The 23,625-nt window shown below is 53.4% G+C and overlaps 1 protein-coding gene across 1 annotated transcript in view; it reads left to right on the forward strand.

The window, feature by feature from the left end:
• PITX1 (paired like homeodomain 1) overlaps window positions 1-23,625 on the forward strand; it is a 55,523-nt gene that overhangs the window by 26,487 nt on the left and 5,411 nt on the right. The window contains exon 1 of the mRNA XM_080398643.1: window positions 1-22,682. This exon is cut by the window's left edge and continues 26,487 nt beyond it. Within this exon, the coding sequence (XP_080254769.1) occupies window positions 22,520-22,682 (163 nt within the window). The 5' untranslated portion in view covers window positions 1-22,519. The remainder of the gene's footprint in view (window positions 22,683-23,625) is intronic.

The following is a 23,625-nucleotide window of genomic DNA, read 5'->3' on the forward strand; positions in this document are numbered from 1 at the left end:
ATCCGCTGATGTCAGAGCCGATATTGTTCACTGGGGCAGCTCAGATTTGGGTCACAGCAGGGTTTTGAATAACACAGTAAGAAATTAAAGTATATCCTGAGAAATAAAAAACTGTATACTTTCATCATCTGAAAATTAAATTAATCCAGTATGAGAGCTGCCTGGGACTACTCTTGTAACGCCAGCAACAGCTACCACAGAGCATTTTGAAACAGGATACAGTGACATCCATTTTACTGATGGGATCCTGAGGCAAAAGAGGCAAGAAGTGACAGTCTGCACTCACCCTGGAGAGCAACAAAATCCGGGGGCTTTGCAGGTGTAAAACCACTGCAGAAGATTGACACATCCTCCTCACCTTACCAGAGCTCCGTGGAAGTTTTCTGGAGCAGAACTGACACGTGTGTAATTTCTAAGGCACCAGTGATGGGAATGAGCCTATGTCAGTATAAAATTAGTATCGGTGATACAAGTGTTAAGGTTTGTAGGTAAAGGACTTGAAAATCTTGTCTCCGTTCCATCTGCCAAAGTGAAAAACAAAATGGTCAAAAAGTATGAAATTCAGCTTTTTAGCTACTTTTGGCTTAAAGTGTGGATTTTGAAGAAGGAGTAGTCTATTAAATAATTAATGTAGTCTTCAAAATAGTCATGGAGCTGGTGGCACTTGGGGATTTTTTGAATACCGCTGGAGTTTTTTCACTAGGATTTTAAGTTTTCCTGGCAAATGACTTAAAAGCTCATTAAATAATTCCATTGCACTGAAATGGCACCAAGGAGGAGAAGCACACATTTCTCAGCCATTCACTTGCCTGGATGAGGGGCAGGGCTGACCTCAGCCCTGCCTGGACCAGAGCCGGTCCCTGTGGAAGGGCACCCGGCAGCTTCCACATCCCTGATGCTTCCAGCCATCATCCGTCTCCTTACGTGACGCTCCCCATTTTGGGCATGCATTCAGCCTGGGACACAGAGCTCATTCCCCAATTGGCTCCAATACCTTATTTCCTCATTGGTGCCATAAGAGCGAGGCAGTCCCTATGGTACACTATTCTTCTTTTTGTTTTTTTAACGTTATTAATTGCCCTCAGTGACAGTTCTAAAGGTTTGGTTGGTTTTTTCCCCTGTGATAAGACAAACACGTTTGAATTGAACAAGCCTTGACAAATGCTGGAGATACACACCGCGCTGAAATAATGAGGGAGCTCTTTAATACACCACCACAATATGTATGGGCAAGTTGTTGGACTGGAGCAGTATGAGCTTGTCAGATCACAGTGAAATGGTATTTATTGAAAGAATAGGTACAAGGAAGAACAGCAGAAAGTATTCTGCTGTGCAAACATGCAGCTGAGCAAAACATTTGGAAAAAAAGGACACATGCAACATCAAACCATTTTCTGTTTGACAAACTGCCAGATGTCAATAAAACTGCCCACAATAAATTGAAAACTTTTCTCACAAAAGAGAAAAATGCAAATTAAGTCCCAAATTTAGTCAGGTTCAGATACATAAAACAGAGAATAAATAGCTGTCAATAGCTGTTGAATTATCTGACTACAAACTATAAACCTGAAACAAGCAAACAAAAAGGTCAGGGCATGCTGTTTGTTAAAATATGCAGGCTTACAGCAAATTTAGACAGCAGCGTACAAAGTTGAACTTCCCAAACCAGTGAATCACTCACATTTAACTTGTGTGCATTTCTAATAATATTAATTTGCTAAAATCAGGAAAAGGAAAGCGTGACAGCAGCCTTTCACACCAGGCATGTGTTTGAGTGCATGTGTACGTAACATGGGCAACCAACTTCACAAAGCACAGGGCAGCATGACTCACACTGTCAATATAACTCCCCAGCTTCATAATTACAAGGAGCTGCCAGTTTTGTGCTATTCAAAGTGTATTTTGAAGGGTAAAATGCTTTCTGACCTGACAGCCAACCTGCCTGCAACACCGGCTGGTCTGTGCGGAGCTGTGTCCACGATGCCGAGCATTTCTGCTGCAGGCTGGCTGCAATACGGGAGGGAGCGATGCTCCATGCCCAGCTGCGAGCCATCTCTTCCACCAGCTGTAGCAGCCCGTGAAGCCGTGCCCACCTCGTGCCCCTGGCAGGGCGCTCTCCGCGGGCAGCGATGCCGGCCCGTGATGCTGTGCTCAGCCCCCGGTGGGTGCTTCAGCATGAACAGGCTTGCAGGGAGAGCTGCCCTGGCTTGAGGGGGTAGCGATGGAAAGCGGTGAAATGGGGCTTTCCGATTTCCCAGCCTTTTCTGGGGTTCACACCGACATTTAAATGCAATGAGCTATGATGCCACCACCAAAATGAGAGCTGGCTGCTGTGCTTGAAGGTCAGCCGCTCCACCTCACACTACCTTGGCAAGGGAGCTACATATTTATAGCCACCCACCATAAGAGGAGGTGCTGGCAGGAGGGATGGATTTTCCTGGAGTGAAGATCCTCTCCGGCATGCTAACCACAGGCATCAGCCATCTCTTAGCAGTGTACAGGTGGTGGTTTGTAGAGAGTCCTCCCAGGTTGGTTTGGTTGGACAAGAGGACTCCAGCACAGCCTGATCCTGCAGGTTTCTGCCTCCAGAAGGAAGATCACCCTGCAGTCATCACCAGCACGATGCTGAGCGTGAGGTGGTCACTGCTGCTCTGAGCCAGGGCTCAGCCTCCCCTCCCAGCCCAGCGCCCCACTGGCTTCGTGCAAGACACGACAGTCTCACCTCCAGAGACACTTTCTGGAGGGCAGACAGCATCATCCGTAGGTGACACAAGATCCAACCTTGCCCTTGGGCCTCTTACCTGCTCCAGCATGTCCCTCCCACCACCAGCATGCTGCCTATGGATCTTCCTCACGTGCCAAAGAAGAAGGAAGCAAAAATCCCACTACCAAGACTTACGACCCAGCTCTGGCACAGCAGTCCTGGAGGAAAAGGGCTTGCATGGAGCCAGCTGCCCCGCTCCCACCGTGCAGGGCTCCCAGTCACCTGCTTGCTCTTGCTCCTGTCATTGCTGCAGGCGCTGCGGGTCAGGGGAAAATGATAGCTGCAACGCAGCGCAGAAATAATTAACTGCGGCACACCGAGGGGAAAATACCATGATGACTGCAATGAGTATCAAGAGCCTGCAGCCTGAGGCAGCCCAGCATGTCAGGAGAAGGCAACAGCATCCCTGCGAGAGCCGCCACTCAACGCTCTAATTTGTAGTGGCCAGGCAGCCCCCTCCCCGCCTGCCCTCCGCCCGCTGTCAGAAAACAGCTCCGGGTGTGAATTTACACTGGAGGAATTAGCAGCCGGCCTCCCGGGCTGGAAGGAGGCGTTTCGGGTTTCACAGCTGCTGCTGGGTGATGGGAGCCGAGTGCTGGAGAAGAGGGACCCCCGCACCTCACAGCATCCTCCCGCAGCCGCCAAGCCCCTGGGCGACCTGTGGGAGGGCTCCAGCGAGAGAACTGCTGGGCAGGTGCTTCTCTAAATCCCGGGACTCCTCCAACACCAGCTTTGACACTAATAATCCTACAAATAGCCTACAGGGTTTAACTTCTCCTCTGGGTGAGAAAAAGATGAGACAATGAAAGCCAAGGCAAGGTGGGACCTCTGTAGCAGCTCGGCAAGTCCTGCTGCCCAGGGAAGGGGCAAAGAGGTGGCTCCAGGCTCCCTTTTCCCTGGGATGAAGGAGAGGAGCTGAGAAAGGATCTGGAAGAAGAAAGGCAAAGCAGGTTGAAAACACAGTTTGGTCCAAGCTTGGCTCCATCTTCAGAAGCTGCAGGAGACTGGAAGTGGGGAGGGTGCCAGCCTCGCCAGGGCATGGGGACCGGTGTGTGTCCCAGAGGACACCTCACAGGGACAGCCCTGCCTGCCCAGCTCTGCAGGGAAGGCTGCGTCCCGGGCAGAGCCCCTCATGGCAGAACCATGGTGGGAAGGGACTGGGAAGAGGGTTGGAGGAAAGCAGAGGACCACGTAAGGCAGCTGGGATGGAGACTGCAGGCTGAGTTCTAAGGAGAGGTTAAAAGAGCCAAATAGATATCGCTCAGCTAGGAGACAACTAAGGGGACATTATAACAGCCTACAAGTATTTGGAGGCTGTAAACATCAAGGAGGGAGAGGAATTATTTACAGTTATACATGGGCATAACTAAGAGAAATGGGATGAGATTAAGAAAGGAAGAGTTTAGGCTGAATATCAGGAAATATTTCCCAACTATTAAATGTGTTAGGCTGCTAAATAATCCCTCCAGGGGAGCCATGGCAGCACAGCAGTTTAGATGGTTATGACTACCCATGAGTAAACCCTGGGCTATGTGCTGCCAGGCGTAATGGATAATGTAATTTCTGTCTCTGGCCTCCAAGGTAATTTCCTTTCCATCTCTACAGGAGGAATATCTTATCAAGCAATACATGTTTCTAACATGATGTTTCTTCTGTCAGACAAAAGAGACTCCCAGTTCCCAGCCCTGCCAGGAGTGTCACTGCAGTCAGCAGATTAGGGATGTTCCCTGCTCTGCAGGTCCCACCTCTTGCCTTCAGGGCACAGTCACTTCTCCCAAATTCCAATCAAAACAAATACAACCCGCACTGGGGAGAAAAAAAAAAGAGTGGAGCTGTATAACTTTGCACTGCTTTTAAATTTGCAGTTAGGTAGCATGAAATGGAGAAAAGTAAAATAAATTGATCCAAAAGAAATGCTGGAAAAAAAAGAGAATGGGAGCATTGCAAGCTCACAGCTAATATCCTTGTTCTTTTGCTTCTTCTTTTGTCATGAGAGGGCCTGCACTGGCCTCATTCAGCATCAAAGTACTCCTTCAGTCACAACTAGGAAGCTTTGGTACCCCACAAAAACGATACTTGTCTAGAAAACAGGATTTCCTGTCATTTTCACAGGAAAGTTTCCATCCAGCCTTGATGAAGAAGAGTCAGAGTCACCCAACAAAGAGGAGGGCATCTGGGAACAGCCATCAAATAGGATCTGACCCGCTGCAATTGCGTTTGTAATTAGGGGATTGGAAATGCTCAGCAGCAGCATTAGGTGGTATCAGAACCGGAACAATATCACCTTTCATAGCTCTTGTGAAAAGCATCAGGTGCGAGCCCCCGGCAGCAGCAGTGCCAGTGGGGTGGCAGGGCTGGGACACGTGGGCACAGGGGACGAGGGGACAGAGCAACCACACACATGTTTCCTGAGGGCAGAAGTGCTAAACCTTCACAATTGTACCGTGTTTCTCCTATCTATTTACAGTAGGCAGCAGGAGAGCGGTACAGATCTGAGTTCCAGCCTTAAATAGAGATCCCCAAGCAAGGAGGAGTCAGGGAGGACTGGTATTTCTGAGTCTTTTGGAGCCCCAAGGCTGGGGCATGGTGGGAGGAGGAGGACTAGGGAGCTCTAATAAATAAACACTCTTTAACATCGGATCCCAAGGATAATAATCCATCAAATCCTAAGTTTGCCCTGAGCAACTACCCAGTTTATGTACAGTGGGTTACTGCCTTTGTACAAAATCTTTCATGCATCCTTATTTCCCATATACTGTTTCACCTCATGTTATACCTTGCAATCTTGGCTTGTAACACAGTTTAGAGTTATTGTATGTCACATAAGGGTTGAAGTTCAAAAAAACCAAACTTCATTCAGCTCAGCCACACTAGAGCGATGGGAGGAGTGGTTATAAAAGCTGAAGTAAACCTGGGGAATGCTTTTCCCACCTTCAGGCTTTAATACCAGCAATTTCTATATGTGTGAGCCCTGACTGAGGACCCCAGCAACACCAGGGAGGAGCTCTGCAGGGACATGCTGGTATGCAAGAGCAGAAACCACAGGAGGTTTCTCATGGCAGAGTGCCGGCATGGCCGTGTCGTGGAAAAGACCGAGCAGCAGCAGCAGTTTTGCAGGCACTATCAATGGGAGATGATGAGGCTCTTTTGAAACAGAGACATACATTTCATGGGGTTTTAAAACTAATGAAGCTGTAATGACGTGAAACCAAAGGGTTTGCTGCTCAGGATGGGCAGGATGGGAGCACGTGGTGCCCAGTCGGTCCCCGCATCCCAGCATACACCCATCCCGGCCGCACCGCTGCGCTCCGGCAGCCTCTCCCACTATCAGATGTGAGTCAGTGCCAGAGGCAGCACACCAGACCTGATGAACCAGAGGTCTTATCCGGTATGGAGGATCCAAACTTCCAGTGTTTACTTAAGCATGAAGCAGAATAAACTCCAGTCCTTAAAACTAAACATCTAAATGCACTCGCTAATCTGGAGACGTACAGTAAGCAATTATACAAACACACCTTAAATGTTTTTTGGCAATTTTTGCAGTTCACGCAGAAAGATGTATCATCTTTCAAAACATGAAAATCCAACTTCCCCGGGTCAATGGGAAAGCGATCTGCTCTTCTCCTTTGCAGATACCAAAAGGTGAAGCAAGAAAAGCCCCAGCCAGGTACAACTTCACACAAAAAATTGACCACTACACACAACACAGAGGCGAAAACACTTCTCTGAGCAGGACGTGCAGGTGGAGTTTCTCTGCAGGCTGGGAGAGACAGAAGATTAAAATACCTGACACCCTCGTGCACACTGCTTGATTTTATGACCAGGAGCGTAAGCCTACAGTTTTCTCTTACAGCCATGTGTGATCCCTTTTTAAAGAGGTTCCACTCTAGCCACACCGTTGAAATACTGTTCAAATACATTCTGAAAGATTTTTTTTTCATTTAACATGGGCAGTTGCCGAATTCAATGTTTTGTAGAGTAAAACCACAAGGTTTCACTCAGTCTTCATCTATAATTGTGGCAGACACTAAAAAAATCCCTTGAGAGTCCCAGCACACACAGAGCCAGACCAGATCCTCCAAGTTCCCTCCACACACAAACCCTCCTGAATAACAAATATTAATATATAGTAAATAATAATTGTAATACTTAGCACTTCCACCCATGGATCTCACAGTATTTCATTGAGCTGGATGAATGCCTTGAATTCTCTTGCTCACAGGCAAATGAGGACTTCTCTTCTGCAAACACTTTCCATGCAGGTGTTTAATTTTCACCTTATACCTCGTTTTGGTGATTACGTTGTGGTCAGCCCAGTCATTGGGAGAGTTCCAGGTTAGTCTTCTTCTATAGATGTTCCCTTTGGGAAAGCAAAAATGCTAAAGGTGTTTTTAATACACGCACATGGACAATTCATCTGCTTTCTACACACCAAATATTTGCACTCAAACTCATTCATTTGCCTGCTTTCATTGCTATGAGCATCTTCAGTTTAGCGCAGTCATGTTTCAGCAGGAGAGAGCTCAGCCCTTTCATGCCTTCAGAGAAAATGTATTTACATCATGTTCCATATTCGCAGTGGCCAGAAATGCCTTCCCTCTCCTGCCACTGATGGTTTCCAGCCTGGGACCGTCAGGCTTTGCCCTGCACAAACAGGGAATAAAAACTTGTCTGTGCCCTGTGGCTTGGGCAAGCCGGTCTCTACAAAGGGTCTATCACCATTTTGACGGCACTGTTAAAATAGGCACAAAAAATGTGCATGTCACCAAAATTCCCTGCTGATTTTGAAAGCAGGCAGAGGGATGATGGTGAAAATCCTTATTCTGTTCTGCTTTGTCTTCAGAGATATGTGCCTCTGAACTTTTGCTGCAGGTCATGGGAAACCAGAGGTGGAGACACGCAGCAGCCACCTGCAATGGGGCAGAAAGCTGGCCAACCAGCTCTGAAACAGTGACCTAAAACACAGAGAAGTCTTGGGAGAGCAGAAGTGTGGTGGTCTGGGCATTTTTGGCAGGACGATATATTCTGGCCCTTGAGGAAAGCCAGGGCGAGACAGCAGGAGGAGCACTGCAGGTGCCCAGGAGAGCTCTTCAAGGAAGCTCATGAGGTGCAAAGCTTTTGGGAACAACATGATCCAGCAGGTTTTTACATGCGCAACTACCAAATGCATCTTGAGCATCCTCAGCCCGGTGCCTAGCTCTGCTGTAAAACACACAAAGGCATATAAAACAATGTTTTGTCGTGTCAGCTCCGCTGGCTGCTCTCAGGCTCCCTCTGAAGCCACCTCTCCTTTCTGCCTCACTGAACTCAGTGGACCTCGGGCATAGGTTTGGCAATTAAAGAGATCATCTAAATACAGCTTTGTATGGTAGGTCCAGGAGTAATGAGATGCATGTTGAGAAATCAGCGCAGAGCTGGCAGCATCCTCCCATGCCCCTGGAACTGCACAGAAAGTGCAAATTCCCCTGGAAAAGTGCGATGCCATCCTGTGTTTAACCCCAGCTTCACCCACCGGTGGTGGGACGTGCAGGTGCTGAGCACAGCCAGGGCAGAAAGTGGGAGAAGGAGGGGAACCCCCCTGGCCCCCACTCCCTGGGAGACAGTGGGGGACAGCTCAAAGCTAACACATGGCAGCCTCCCCTGGATGAGCACTCATTCTTTGGTTTAATCGGCCCCTGCAATTAGGAGGTAGTACCTGGTGAGAAAAACATAACAAAATATGAAACCATCAGTTTTCATTTGTATGAGGCCCTATGCATGCTGCCAGAAAGTGCTGTCCGATATATAGCTCCTGCCAAATAATGTGCATTTACCTCATTTCCACCCACAGGCCAGCATGGTCACCTATCAAGATTAATGCTTGGGACCTGTGCACAGAATGGAGATGAGTTTCAGATGGATCATCAGGCACTTGAGTAGTTTTAGAACAACTTTGGAAGTCATTAATCGTAATAGACACCGTTATAATAATACAGAATGGAGAAGGTCTCCCAGGGCTGGAGAGGAGGCAGTCCTGGCTCTACAAAAGCTTTGCTCCACAGCACTGTCCAACATTAGGAATGAGTGGCCGGGCCAAAGCCCCCTCTCCTGCCTCTCACCATGGCCCAAAGCCCATCCCTGGGGAAGAGGAAGGAACGAAGTACATACCCAGCAACAAGCCCCCAGAATACCACACCTCTCTGCCCTCAGCCAACTCTTCCTGAACAAGCACCAATTTGCCATTAAATATGTGCCTGGTTCTCGTTAAGGCCAAAGCTAAATGCTTCTCAGCTGAAGGCAGTCTCACCTATCTGAGTCTATATTATATCTATATGGGGGTTTCCCACCAAGAAACAAATCTGTATGGGGTTTTCCCCCTAAGAAGCTGGTGTAAGTAGGTGCCAAGGTCTAATACATGGCATGTTAAGATCCAGTGTGACATTCAGGCAGTGCACGAGCTAAGACACAGAGCAGGTGAACAACATCAGCACGGCAGAGTATTTGGAGCCAGACGTAACAACACCTTGTGAGAACACCCGAGATGTGTGTTAGTTTGAAGCTATATGTGCCAGTTACCACTTTCCCCCAAAATCTATAATGCGCGGAATAAACTGCAGTAGGGATACTTGGATTGATGTCTAGACCTTAAGTAACTTTTCACTAATGCCCAAATCCCCAAGATCCTGTTCTTTGGCAGTAAGTCTTCAGACAGATCTCTAGAAAGTCGTTAAATGTGTTGTGATTTAACTGGCAAGTAAACAACTAACCACAAGCTGCAGAATCAAAAATCCTGCTGGTGTGAAGATGAGAAATAAATCAATATTTCCTTGATTGAGATCTACTCCCATTAATGTCTAAATTGTATAAGGAAACATCCCAAATGTCATCCTTGAAGAATAACAAGCAGTTTTATTGGAGTAAATGTGGCCTTTCTGGTTGTCACAAACAGGGCTTTAATTAGTTTTAAAGGCCTAAGAGAATTAAACTAAGTATTACCACCCTCTACAAAACTTTGTTTGTTTGTTTTTGTTTTTTGTGGGTGATCCTTGGTTTGCAGCTTGTTAGCAGCATGTCACCAGGGAATAAACACAACCACACGGACAAAAGGAACCTCTTTCCCAACATCTCCTTCCAAAGCATCTTGCACACTCCGCACTGCTGATTGCTGATGTACATAACCACTGCAGCTTTCCTTGTCATTGGATAAATGTCATCATTAGCAGTTGGGGGATGCATAAATATCATGTTTGTTTATTACTTAAAGATGACAATTATGATCATTTCAGTGATTTAAAAGAGTGAAGGGATTTCCTTCCATGACACGTATTTTCCGCACTTCCACCTAACCACCAAGGCAGCAGTGCACCCCTCATTTTGTCCACAAAGAAATCGGGTCTAGCATTATCGATCCAGTGCAGCTACAGCAGCCCTTCACCAGCATGATCACAATGCTGATAAACTCTGCTCTTGCACAGCTTCTTCCATTTGCCTAACACGTTTTACTACCTCAACCTGCCCACGCCCTGGGGGAAGGTTGGGGTAGTTGCTTGCAGGCACATAAACCTCATAGGACTTGCTGGAGTCACACCAGGAGCCTGGGCAGGGCTGGAAAGAGAACTTCTCTATTCCTCATGCTTAATTTTTCCTGCTCCAGCATGCTTTTTGCTTTTTGCAATGATGTGCATAAACTCCCAGATATGTTCTCTAAGTGATGAAGCTGCTCTGCCTTTTCCTTCACCATAGTGCATCTCCAGCGATGCCAGGCTGTGGGTGAGGTTAGGAGGGACAGGGACAGCTCTGGGTCCCAGCCCGCTGCTCTCACCATGAATCTGAGAGAGGGACTTCTTCCAGTGGGGAATAGGAGCGAAGCAGGGAGGGGACTGAAGTGCTGGAAATATTGCCCTGAATGGATGAACTTGCAGGTCTGACTCACACAAACCTCCCAGCGGAGTGAATGGGAGGGCTGCTGGACTTGACTAGAAAGGGAAAATTTCATATTGACTCCCTTCCCCCCATATGGTTAGGTCTGTCTTGGGAAGGACAATATTTTCCAAACAATTTGTCATTTTTTTTTCTGAGCTCTTCTTTCTGTTTGGCTCCCAAACAAATGTGCGTGCACAGAAAGACATTTATTCCTTTACTATTTGCCTCTTCTGGGAAGTTTAGAAATGTTACAATCCAGTCATGTTTCAAATATCCCAGTTTCTCCCAAAGAAGCAGTGCGGCCTCTTAGACACTCTTCCAAGGTTGTGCTAACAGGGAAAGCTGCAAATAAAGGAATGGGTGAGCTTGGAGACTCATTTCTTCACTATATTTGGAAATAAAGACTTTTTTTTAATGAATGTTTGTGGCGATTTAAAAAAGCAATTGCAGAGGGTTTTTCTGTTTGTTTAGGAACGATTTGTTCCACCATCATGCAGAATACAAGCTTGGTTGTGGAAACAATACTTTTGGAAACCAGGTTGGGTTGGAGATGATTTGATGCTGGTTTGGTTGGCAGCAGGAGGGTCACCAGGTGATGAAGTGCCCTTCCCTCCTGACCCCCTGCAATGCTGCATGCTGCTTGGTGCCTCTGGGCACAATCCCTGGGGTGTTGCTGGCACCTGAATCCATCCGGTATCTTCTCCAGGGGAGAAGCTTTATGATGTCTGTCTTCTAAACTGGAAGCTGAAGCACAGACGCTAAGACTAATGAATCCGTCTTTGGATCAAGCACAAAGGAAACAACAAGACCAAGGCACCTACAGAAAGATTTACATTCACAGCTTCCATTTCCACCTTATATTAGGCACCACATCTCGAAGGTCCCTCCTACATCTTGCCTCAAAGTTACATTTATTTTCCTGGTACCTGGAGCTCGCTGTTAGTGCCTGGCCAGAGCTGTCTGGGTCCAACTGACCTGTATGAGTGAAGAGCTCAGCGAGGCTTCCAGCCCATGATACACGTCCCACGGGGATCACCACCCGGGCTAGGAGGGGTGGAGCCCATAAGTAATCTGCCCTCACAGCCCAAAAGGCCCCCCGGGTCAGCCCCAGCCCCATCTCTTTGCCATGTGGTCTTTGACCAGTTGTTTGTCCCTCCAGAGCTCTCCTGATCCCCCACTGAAAGGGAGCTCACTCAGAGCTTGGTCCTCCAGAAAGAAACGACGGGGTCAGAGGATATTCCAGCATCCATAGCTGATCTTCATGGGGGAAGGATCCTGGCGACCATGACCTACGACTGAACACGGGCGGGATGTTCTCACATTCACCATATCCACCTGCTCTCAGTCACGACTCAGATTACTTGAAAACCTTGCAGGAATTCTACATCCTGGAGGAGTTTCCTCAGCCCCCACCTGAAGACCTGAGCGAAGCCTCTCGCAATGCCGAGCGAGCTGTGCCCCGGTGCTGGGGACATCAGGGACATCTGCAAGACTGGTGGGACATGGGGACATCTGCCCCACTCCTCACACAGGCAGGCAGCCTGGGAAGCTCCCCTCCATCCTCAGCATGTAAACATCTGCTGGAGGAAGACTTTTCTCCTAATAACACATCATTAAACATTGATTTAAAGACAATCATCTTCCCTCTCTTCAATTTCACAGCACCTTTAAAACAGCTGTTAGGCTGCAGCGGGGACATCAGCCGAACAGGAAACGCATTGTTAGCTCCTAGCATTAAAACAGTAGAATGCATTAATTTATGAGCTCCTACTCCCTCTCCAAACGTTTTATTATGTTAATATCACCTTGATGTGCTGGTAGGCCCCGGTGCCAAAGCCTCTTTCACACAGTATGTGCCATCCTAAATTACAGGCTGGGCGCCTCCTGGAACTGCCTTTGGAAAACTGGAGTAAACCGGCAAGCACTAAAGTTAATATTATCTTACAGACTAACAACCAGCTAATGCTCGACATGTGAATCCCATTTACTTCTTCTCTCTATAACAAATGGCAAGTGTGGGACTGGACTGTTCCTGATTTTATGCTATTTATCTTTCTGATCCGTTCCATATTCGTTGTCCTTGGTTTTCAGCTACAGTTATAGCCTCTGTGTGTGTGTTATGTGTGTGTGACCCGACTGAGGAAAGCAGAAGGCATGTCCCCGCCGCCGCCTTCTCTCTGTCACTGCAGGACTTGCATGTTTTCCTCTTGGGAGGAAGAAGACCTTCCAAGGGGGAGTAGGTATGAGAAGGGTTTGAAACTGCAGAAGCATCCCTACAAAATGAAATGGGGCAAAGGGCCTGGGGCTGGGTGTTTGGCCGGCTGGGTGGTATCACCCATGTAAGCATCCCGCCCCGGAGCCCTGCAGCCCCCAGACCCGACTGCAGCCTGGGCAGCCCCGGGCGCTGTTTGCTGCCTCCCCCGGGGGGCTCGGCGCTGCGCACCCACCTCGGCGCTGCGGTCCTGAACCGGGAGCGGATTGCGGGAGGGTGGGAGGGAAGGGGGGGGGGAAAGTGGCCCTTCCTTGTCCCTGCCCCCTCGGACAAGAACACCAGCCGGGAGGAAATGAAGAGGGCAGGGGCCGTGCAACCGGGAGCGCGAAACCGCCCCGGGGGCCGGCCCGGGGCCGCGCAGCCAGGGCCGGCGGCGGCAGGAGGCTCGGCCGGGCGGGGGGGCCGTGCCCGGGGATGCCCGCGGCGGCACGACGGAGCTGCGGGGCAGCCGGCGCCGCCGGGCTCCCGGGGCGGCCGGCCCTGCCCCCGGCCCTCCCCCGTCTGCGGCACCCTGGGACGGGGCTGACGTCAGGAGGAGACGGGGAAATCTCCCAAGAAAACCCTGGAGCGGCGGCCGGGGCGCGCACAGCGCCCGCCGGGCCCGGCACCCCGCCGCCGCCGAGCGCACCGCCCGGTAAGTTGCCCCGGGACGGCGCCACGCGTGTCCCCCCCGCCGCGCCCCGCCCGCCTTACGCGTGTCGCCGCCTGTCCCTCACCGCCGGCCCCGTGCGCCCCGTCCCGCCCCCCACGCGTGCGCCCCGTCGCCGTCCCGCCCCACGCGCGCCCGCCGCGTCTCCCCACGCGTGTCCCGAGGGCCGTCCCGCCCCCCCCGTCCCCCCCCTCGCCTTCCCCTGGCCCACCCGGCAGCGGCTGGGACGCGGGGGTGCGGAGCGTTTCGGGGCTGGGAAACAAAGCCGGGACGGGGGGTAGCGCCCCTCACCGCGGCCTCGCCCGCCGCCCGCCCCCGCTGCTCGGCGGCGGCTCCGCGCCCGCGGAGGCCGGGGCGCGGCGCGCAGCCCGCTCCGCTCTCCGCGCAGTCCTTGACATCTTTGTACCGTGTATAAATTCTTTCGGGGCCTCTGCGCTTCGTCAGCTCTGACAAATACGCTGGGCAATGCAATTCCAGAGGGGTTACCTCATTTTATGAATTTTATATATGTGTATATATATATATATATATATTTAATTTTTTCCCTAACGCGCCGCACAGTTTTCAGCAGCCAGCGCTTCTGCTCGGGTCGCTCCGCGGCGCGGAGCAAAGCGCGGCTCGCAGCCGGGTCCCCGGTGCCCTCGGTGGGGGCTGGCCGGTGGCAGCAGCGCGGTGGGCGGCGGCGATGCGCGGAGCCTCGGGCGGCCCCGGCGGGGCGGGGGGTCCCCGGGACGAGCTGGGGGGGACGGGACAGGTGGTGCCGGTCGGGGGTGCGCGGTGCCTCCGCGGTGCTAGCTCCGGGGGCTGCGCTGCCGCGGAGGAGAGGCGGCCTCTCCCGGGGCTGAGCGGGGCGGGCGAGCAGAGGCTGGGCCGTCGATTAATTCTCGTTTCAGAAAAATAATAGCCCCTCTGTTTTTATTTATTTTTTTCCACCTTTTTTTTTTCTGATTTAAAAAATAAGCACCATCTTTTGGGACTCCATACGCTGCGCGTGCCTTGCTGCACCGCTCGGGATAACGCGTCCTGCAGCGGGAATGAAATTCTCGGAGCGGGTGGAAAAAGGCTTTTTTTTCCCCTGCGTCTTAACCTCGCTTAAATGCACGTGAGGGCTCCCCACCGATGGTATCTTTCGGAGATATTTTTTTTTTTTAGTTTTCACGTAAAAAAACAAATTAGTCACTAGGCGAGTTTTCTATTATTTCGACCCTTTTCCCCAAATTTTGCCAACCGCGCTGCAGACAAACACAAAGTCTGAGGCACAAACTGAACATAAACCAACACTGTTGTGCCTGAATCGAGGACCGAGACGCCGTTTGCTTTTTTATAACAATAAAAAAATAAATGTTCTCCACTTGACAAACCAAGGTCCATGTTCTCCGCGTTATTCCCTGCACCAACTCCAGCCGCTGATCTAAAAACTGATTTCCAAATATTTCCCGAGAGCTACTTCGCTGGGAGAACCTCCCCAAAATCCTTCATTTGCCTGAAATAGGGACAAAGTCCCTGGAAATCCCGGCTGGAACGGTGGCAACGTTTCCCTGGGAAAGTTTTAGCCGAGTTAGAGGCGCCTGGGACCGCGGCAGATATTTCCCACCGAAACCCACCGCCCAACAATAACCTGGCGGGCTCCGCAGCCTGTTCTTTACAGTCGGTTTTATTGTTCACGCAGGTTTTATTATGAAATCGTGTCTTTCCAAAGTATATATCCTTCTTATCGGGGTTTAGGGAAAGGAGCGCCTTTCTCCGAGAAAATCACCGCAGATTGAACGATGCATTATTTCCCTCCCGTGATGAGCAGCTTGGATAGATGTTGCTTTCAAATAACAAAAGGGGAGGAGAAAACATTCTCTAGTAAAGCCGAATTCCTTCGTTAGACCGCCTCCTAAACGTGCTAATAAAACTAATTCGTTTTATTTGCCCTGAACTTTTATATCTAATCCGGCGTGCTGATTAGCACAGCCCTCTGGAAGGCAGTATGTTCCTATCCCTCCCCGAGATGTGCCCGTTAAGATACGGCTGTTCCCACAATGAAACTGGGAAGAAAAGCGTCCCGTGCCTTTATCTCGGCGGTGTTTGCTCCCGGTGCGGCGGGGACCAGCGGGGGCTGCGGCAGAGCCGCGCCGGGGGCAGCACGGTGCCGTCGGGCGGCGGGGCGAAATCTCCCTTTGGGGGGGAAATAAAAAAAAAAAAAATAGAAGAGGGGAGGGAAGAAGGAGGAAAAAAGAGAAAAATTTATATTAAAAAAGGAAAAAATAAATAAAATAATATCGAAGAATCTGAATGCACAGAAAGTTCATTGTTTCTCTGATTTTACATTTTAAAGCAGGAAATATGCGGCTCTGCAGAGATTCGCTGCTGTTCTGAGAACATTAAAGAGCCCAGCGCGTTATTAGACTACTTCAGCCTTTCAGGAAATGTCCTGTTTAAGGGAAATGTGTTTCCCCCATCCAAACGCTGGAGCAATTAAGAGGTTGCTCGCCCGAAACAAGGTGGGGGAAACCCACATGGAAACATAATATCGGTGGTTCCAAAGGCAGTCTCTTTTTTCTGCTGAAGAAGGGTCTTCAGCAAATGCCAACAGAGTGCCCGGGCCTTTGATTATCCTGCTTCAGAGGCATCTTTTTTGGTCCACAAGAGACATATTTCGGGATCTAAAGATGCACAGAGTAACATGAGCAGGCTGCCTAGCAAACTGCGGTGCCCCTTCCTCCGTCAATTAATAGGAAAAGCATGTTCCCTCTGCTCAGAGAGGGAATTGTGGGACTATATTGTAATTTTCCCGTCTCTTCCCCCCACCTAGGGAAACAGCCCCCCGTATTCCTGAGCTGTCCACCCACCGGCGGTGCCGTTGCGGGGCGCTGACACCCTCCCGCGCCCATCAGGCTGCGAGCGGCCGAGATAAGCCCAAGCCGCTGCTACCAGTAAATGAGTGTTTTCTTAGAGCAGAGTTCAGTGCCTGTGGTCTGAAGGATGCCGAGAGGGCTAGGAAGCGGCTCTGGGCCAAGGTGGGACTGTGGCATTCGGGAGAAAAAGAGTTGTCCCAGGTCGGCGGCGGACACCCAGGAGGTGGTTTTATTTTCGGGCAGAGGGTCGGGGGAGAAGGGCCGAGAGGAAGCCCCCTCCCCATCTGCTTCCAGCTGCAGAAACCCGAATAGGAAAACCGTTTCTCCAGCCGTCAGTCGCTGCATTTCAAGAAAGCCTTGGGGTATCATTTGTATCTGTCAGAAAACATTAAGCCTTCAACTTTTTCATCCCGAGTTTTTGCAAGCGCTGCCGCTGGCTGCCGGCGCCTGGGGCGGGATGGGGGGGGTCGGGGGGGGTGGGGGGGTGGCCGATCCGCAGCCCCGGGTGCCCCAGGTGCCCCGGGGGCTGTCACGGACCAAACAACCCGAGAAAATTCCCTTTCTCCTTTTGGGTTTCGCTGGCGGGGAGAGCCGAAGCGGCGGGGCAGGGAGCGCCGGGCCGAGGGCAGCGGGATGGGGCGGGGGGCGGCCGCTGGAAACCCTCCTGCCGAGCATCCGCGGCGCAGCGCTGCGCGGAGGGGCCCTGCGCGCCCGCGGAAGGCAGAGGCTTGGCCGGCACGCGGAGGGACGAAGGCTGCGGATCCAAAAGGAGCTGATTTCGTTGTGCTCTACTTCTTAGGAAAATTGCTCTCCTGGCTGCGCAGAGGACAGGCCGGCTTGAAGCCAGCGTAATTTTCCACCTTCCTCTCCTGAGCGATTTAACATGCTCTTGGGCTGGGTTTCTTCCCCCTCTCCGCTTCCCGCTGCCCGCTCCGCCCGGCCCGAGGGGGGGGACCCGGCTCCCGCTCCGACAGACGGTCTGGGGGTGCCGGGGTTCGTTTCATGGTCTTGGGGTTTGCTCCGTTTTCCCTTAGAGCCGGCACGGCCGGGACGGAGAGTGCTGGGCTCTGCCTTGCGCGGGGGTGTACACTCGGGTCTCCACCTTGCACGTAAGGTGGCATTTGGGGCGATGCTGTTTTGGGGCAAGGACACCCCGGGGACACTGCCCCGACGGACACCACCCACCACCCGGTACACGGCAACAACAGACACAGGGCGGTCCGTGCTCCCGGGGCGACGCGCTGTGCTGCGTGCACCCCCGGCCTCCGCTTCTTCCCAACCCGCGTGGGCACCCCGTGGGTCAGAGCCACGCACCAGCAAAGGCCGGGAGCGGGGACTGGAGGCCGAAAATCACTCATCCACCCTTGCAGGGGGGCATTTTCTATAGATCGAAGCTTTAAAAATGCCCCTGAGCACTGCCAACCCTGCGCAGAGGGGAGCTGCACCCTTCCAGCCGCTCTCCCCACCCCAGCGATGCCCCTTCACCGCCCGCTGGGCACTTTTAGGATGGTTTTTGTTATTAAAAGTTGTTTTCCTGCAGCAGGTCCCAGCTGCTGGTCTCCACAAAGAGGGTGCTGCGTGGAGGTTGGCTGGCTTGGCTTGGGCTGGGTTTGGCTGGGATTGCTTTGTTTGGGTTTGGCTTGGCTTGGTTCGGTTGCGTTGGTTGCGGTTTCATTTGGCTTGGCTTGGTTTGGTTTGGTTTGGTTTGGTTTGGTTTGGTTTGGTTTGTCTTGGTTGAGCTGGGTTGGGTGGGCTTGCATTTGTTTGGCCTGGGTTTGGTTGGGTTGGGTTTAGTTGGGTTGGGTTGGGTTGGGTTTGGTTGCCTCACCACAGCTCTGATTTTCAGAGGGCTTCCCTCTCCTCAGGGGCAGACATGCTCTTGGGAGGAGATGCCTTCGTTTTTGTAACAATTCCCAATAATTTATAGACTGAATCCGAGTCTATACAACGCTAATAAATCTGAAGAGGAAAAGCTGGCAGAGACTGAACCTCACCACCTGATATATGGCCCAGGTGGTTTTGCGTTGGCTGCAACCACTGCAGGCAGTCAGAGATGGGAGCCTCTCTCAGAAAGCAGAGACCCCTTCCCCGGCACCCGGGGGGGTGACAGGCTGCGGCCCCCTCCCCATCCCGCGGGGTCCGCCCGCCCCATCGGGGGCAGTGGGTGTCCTGCTCTGGTTCAGACGCATCACATTCTGTGCCTCATGGGGTTGTCACCGGCGTGGCCAGCGCTGATTTATTTATAAGCGCCATCCCTCGTTCCCGGGTTATTTATAGCGGGAGGAAGCAGAGCGGTTTATTTGCGGGCTTCCAGAGTTTTACAGACCCCTGCTGCAGCCCCAGCCCGGGGGGGAGCCTCGGGATGCAGAGGCTGCGCGGGTGCGGAGCGGCGGCGCTGTGCGGAGGTTTCCCATGCAAAGCCCTCCCGTGACCCCCGCACATCGGCTGTGTCCCGCTCGGCCCCCGGCCCGACCCCCCCTCCGCCTCTCCGAGGCCCTTCCCACACCCACGCGGGTCGCGGCTCCCCAGGGGCGGGCTTGCCGGGTCCCCCGCGTCCCGGCTGCCTTCGCCTGCGGCGGCCTCTCCCCCCATCCCGCACCCCCCTGCGGCCCTCGCAGAGCCCGCGGAGGTGGTGGGGGACGGGCAGAGCCCCGGCCCGGGGCCACTGTCCTGCCCGGCCCGTGGGGCCGCCGGGCCGCCTTCACGTCGTGGGAAGGGCAGCCGGCTCCGAGCCGGGGCATCAAGGCTCGCCTTGGGTCGTGGCCTGGCTGAAAGGCAAGCCGTGACGTCAGGGAAACGAAGCATGACGTCATGCAGGACGGACCCGTGACGTAGCGCCTGGCGGAGGGGGTTGCCGGCGGAGAGGTGGCCCCGGCATCCCGAAACGGAGCTGGCCTGGTGGGAAGGAGGGAGGAGAAAGCGCAAATCCGGGGTCCACCGCCCTGCGGGTGTGCTCTGCTGTCGCGACACGTGCTGTCGCGACCAGCAACGGGACGAACAGGGTGGATTTGGTTCTGTGCGATAGGACTGCACCCGCTGCCCAAAGCGTGAAGCGAGAGGATGCCCTTAAATCCACGTAAGACACAGACGCGACGTACAGAAGACATATGTACCTGTCCTCCCGGCCGGGGCTGCCCTCCCGAGCGCGGGTGTGCGGCCAGTGCCTGGCCCGGCCACGGACACTCGTGGGGAGGTCAGGAGGGGGCCGGGCGCTGCTCCCCTCCCCGAGGGCCCGGGGGCGGCAGAGCCGGCCTGTTACTCTCGATTTAACGCCGGGATCACGGAGTGCCTGCCCCGGGGACCCCCCAGAAGGAGCCGGGGGGGGCCGTTGCCCTGGGAGGCAACCGGACCCGGCGTTATCGCAGCAGAATCACGCTGGTTCCCGGAGCTGAGCCTTTCCTCGCGCCCGGTTGGGAGGAATTGAGCCTAGAACGAATTCTTAAAAAATAGATTTTATAGAGCAGAACAAAACATGTAAATTAGGCGCATTAAAAAAAGCCAAACCAACAACAACAACCAAGAAAAAGAAAAAAGAATCCCGCCTCCGGGTTTGAGGCTGCTGTGAGCAGTAGGTTTTAAATAGCCGGAGCTGTGCAGCCGGACTGCTGGCAGCCCCCTCCAGCACGGCCCACGGGCTCCATCCTGCTCCCGCTGCGAGCGGGGGTCCCCCGGAGACCTGCCCCGCGGCTGCCGCGCTCCCGGCCCACGGAAATACAGGGGAAAAAAAGGGGGGAGGGGACACACGGATGAACGGACTGTGAAGGGTCTCAGGCACGGTGCACGTTTGCAATCCGGTCACCTTCCTCCTCCTCGGGAGGAAGGCCACCTCCACCTCTCCCCCGGGAGGAGGTCTCCATCCTTCCCGTGTCGTGGTCTTCTGCATCAGCTGAGCCCCTCGAAGCCCAGAGGCCCTGGCCCTGGTAAATATTTGCATTTTAAACCACGTCCATCTTTAGCAGCCCCGAGACCGCCTGGTTCACCTCGGGTGCTCGAAATTCCCTGTCATTTGTAGACTCTTGAGCGAAGTTCAGCCGGGAGCTGCGGACAGACAGATGGACATCAGCATGCCACTCCAAAACGGGGAAATAAGAAAAAAAAAAAAGAAAAGAAAAGAAAGAAAAAGAGAGAGCTAGGGAGACCTGACCCTGACAGCACCCACCTGTGCATTCCCTAAACTGAAAAAGGCGCTGGGCATCAGAGCTGCAGGGGTTGGGGCTGGGAGCTCTGGCTCTCTCCCCTCCTGATGTCCCCTTCTGGGCCCATGGGAGGTGGGGAGGGGGAGTCCCTGGCCCTGCGGGACGCTCCGAGGGGCGCGGGGCGGGCCCGGCTGCATCACCCCAGCGGTGTAGGAAAAAGCCTGTGCGGCTGGAACATTGCTTCCCTCTACTTTTCCATAAACCAGTTCAAAAGTTCTCTCCCACATCTTTACTTGATTTGAAAGCAAAATAGAGTGTCAGGATGGATCAGTTAAAGTGAGCCGAGAAAATAAAGAGAAAAGAAGGTCCTTTCCGCAGGCAGAGTTACAGCCAGGGTCCTTCTCCTCTCACACCCTTCTCCGGTGCAGCAAGCACCCCGCTCCTGCCCCACCGGTACCCCCGGTTCCCACCTGCCCCCCGAAGCTGAAGGCTTCTCTTGTTTTTTTTCCACACTCCACACCCCCCAAACACCAAGATGTTATCCGGGAAGGCTCAAGGCCGTGTCCCGGCCTGCACGGGCATCACCGGGGACCGGCCCCGCTCCACCCGCCTTCGGCACTGCACCGGGACGGGGCGCACGGGTGCCCGCTGCAGGAAAGGTGGTGGTGGGGGAGTGATGTCTCCTGCCCCCTCCTCGCCGGCTGCTCCGGCCCCTGGGCTGGCAGGGAGCCGCAGACACCCTTTCGGAGGGTCACCGCGAGTTCGGCTGCGGCAGGAAAATTATTTGTTATTAATCGTGTGCTGAAAGATGATGTGATGGGGGCGTTCGCACTGCCGCCGTTCCCCTGGCTGCGGTACCCCGGCCGCCGAGCAGGGTCCGAGCCGCCTTTCTACAAACCGCGCAGCCAGGAACGAAAAAAATATTAAAAAACGATAAACCAGTTCAGACACAACCCGCAGGGCCGTCGTCCCCAAAAGAAATCCCCTCCGGCTGGGGGGAGCGTGGTCCCTGCGGGACCGAAACTCTCTTCACGTCGGGGCGGGCCACGTAGCCCCCCGCAGGGATGCTGAGGGATGCTGAGGGGTGCGCAGGTTGCGCATCCACTGCAGGGCATGGGGGCGGAGGCTGCATGGACCGAGAGGCCCAGCCGGGCTGGGTACGGGGATACCAGCGGAGATGCCGTGCTGCGCGGGGGCGCAACCTGCGCGCTGCCGGCTAGCAGGACGCTGTGGCGGAGGGCGGACTGGCGGGGTGCTGGGGGGCAGGCAGGGGATTCCGAGCCGCCCCCTGCGCGTCTGGGAGTGATTTTCCACCTTTCCATTCGTTGTTGAAATATTTTTAATACCTCACTGAGTTAGGGGGAGGCTGCTGGGGAGGGAAAGGAGGCGGGGGGGGCACCCTCGGAGGACGCGCAGCCGGGCGGCGGGGGCCGGGCAGGGGTCCGCCGGGGGGTCGCGGGCCTGGCCGCGGCCGCGCAAGGCGCGCATATCGGCGGGGAGCGCGGAGGCAGGTCCGCCCGCGCGGCCGGGCTGGGCGAGCGCTAGATGGAGTGATGCATTAGCGAGACGGGGAGGTTTTAACCTTCAGGGGGAGGAGCCCCGTTTAACTACAGGCATTTGTTCTAGGGCAGGTCACTTTAATCTCTTTAGCTTTAAACTGTCCAACTCGCAACTCGCGTTTCTCTATAAGGGATCTTTACCACTTCCCTGCCTATGCGGCCGGACTGCCGTGCCTCTCCCCGAGCAGAGACAAGCGGCTTCGAGGCACTGCCCAGATCTCTTCTTCCGACACCCGTAAAATAATACTGTTAGTAATAAGTGGATTTGCTTTTGTTTTTGTTGTTTTTTTTCCTTTAAAAAAAAAAAAACAACCAAAAAAAAAACCAGCTCCTTGTTCCTTTCTGTGTGGAATAAACACCTGCAAACTCCCCCAGGCAGCCCGGCGCCCCTGCCATGGATTCCTTTAAAGGTGGAATGAATTTGGAGAGACTGCCCGAGAGCTTGAGACCCCAACCCTCCCATGACATGGCTTCCAGCTTCCATTTGCAAAGATCCTCGGAACCCAGAGACCCGATCGACAACTCAGCCAGTGAATCCTCCGACACGGAGGTGCCAGGTAACCCTCCCCCCCCAGCCCCGCGGCCCCGGCCCGCTCCCCCCAGCGCCGCTTCCCCCTCCCCACCGTGCCTTCCCTTCGCGAAGCGTTCCGTGGTGCTTGGCCCGCACCCCCCCCACAAACAGAGGCCGGGGGGGAGCAAGAGCTGCCGGTGATCCCGGCGGCTCTATCCCTAGCGAGCCTCGGGAACAAAATCAGGGGGCAGGGGCCCACCCGGAGCTGCTGCCCCCCCGGTGCCCGGCGCTGACAGCCCGCCGGGAGGGCACGCATGGCTCCCCAATGACTCCCCAGCCCCAGCCCTGGAGCTGCGCTTTTTTTTTTTTTTTTTTCTATATTTTTTTAATAAAATACACAGTTATTAATTGATGGGGTCGAAGGGAAGGGGGACTCTTCGGGGAGTGCGGTTTTGCCGGATGTTTCTGAAATAATGTCAGCTTTTGCCCGGGTTTATTTTCCAGCTCGGGTGGTACAGAGATGGAAAAAGATCTCTCTGTCAAAGGAGCGGGGGGGGGGAAGGAAAAAAAATTAAAAAATAAAGAAAAGCCCCGCGGAGCAGGAGAGGCGGCGTGGGGCCGAGCGCGGGGGGATGTGCGTGGCCGTGGAGGGGGTTCGTGCGGGGGCTACGCGCTTTCCCCGCTGGAAAAAGGGGTCCCCGCACCCTGAGCACCGTGTGCAGGGCTTCAGGGAAAGCTGTGGTTTCCCAGTTTGTATTTAATTAAAATAGCAAAATGTCTAGAATGACAAGGGAAGCTGGGAGAAAGGAACAAAAGCTGCAGGAAGGAGCGTGATGCCCGTTCTCCGCTGAGACCCTTGCAGGGGGAGTTTCTCTCTTATTTAATTTCAAATTTTTAAATAGATGTTGTTGCTTTTCGAAGTTTTAGCAGGTCCTATAACCTGGAGAGTGGCTGTGGCAAGAGTCAGTTCCGAAGTGGCACCCTGTGGT

This window comes from Falco punctatus (assembly GCF_963210335.1).
Source record: "Falco punctatus genome assembly, chromosome: 8".
Classification (NCBI taxonomy): Eukaryota; Metazoa; Chordata; class Aves; order Falconiformes; family Falconidae; genus Falco; species Falco punctatus.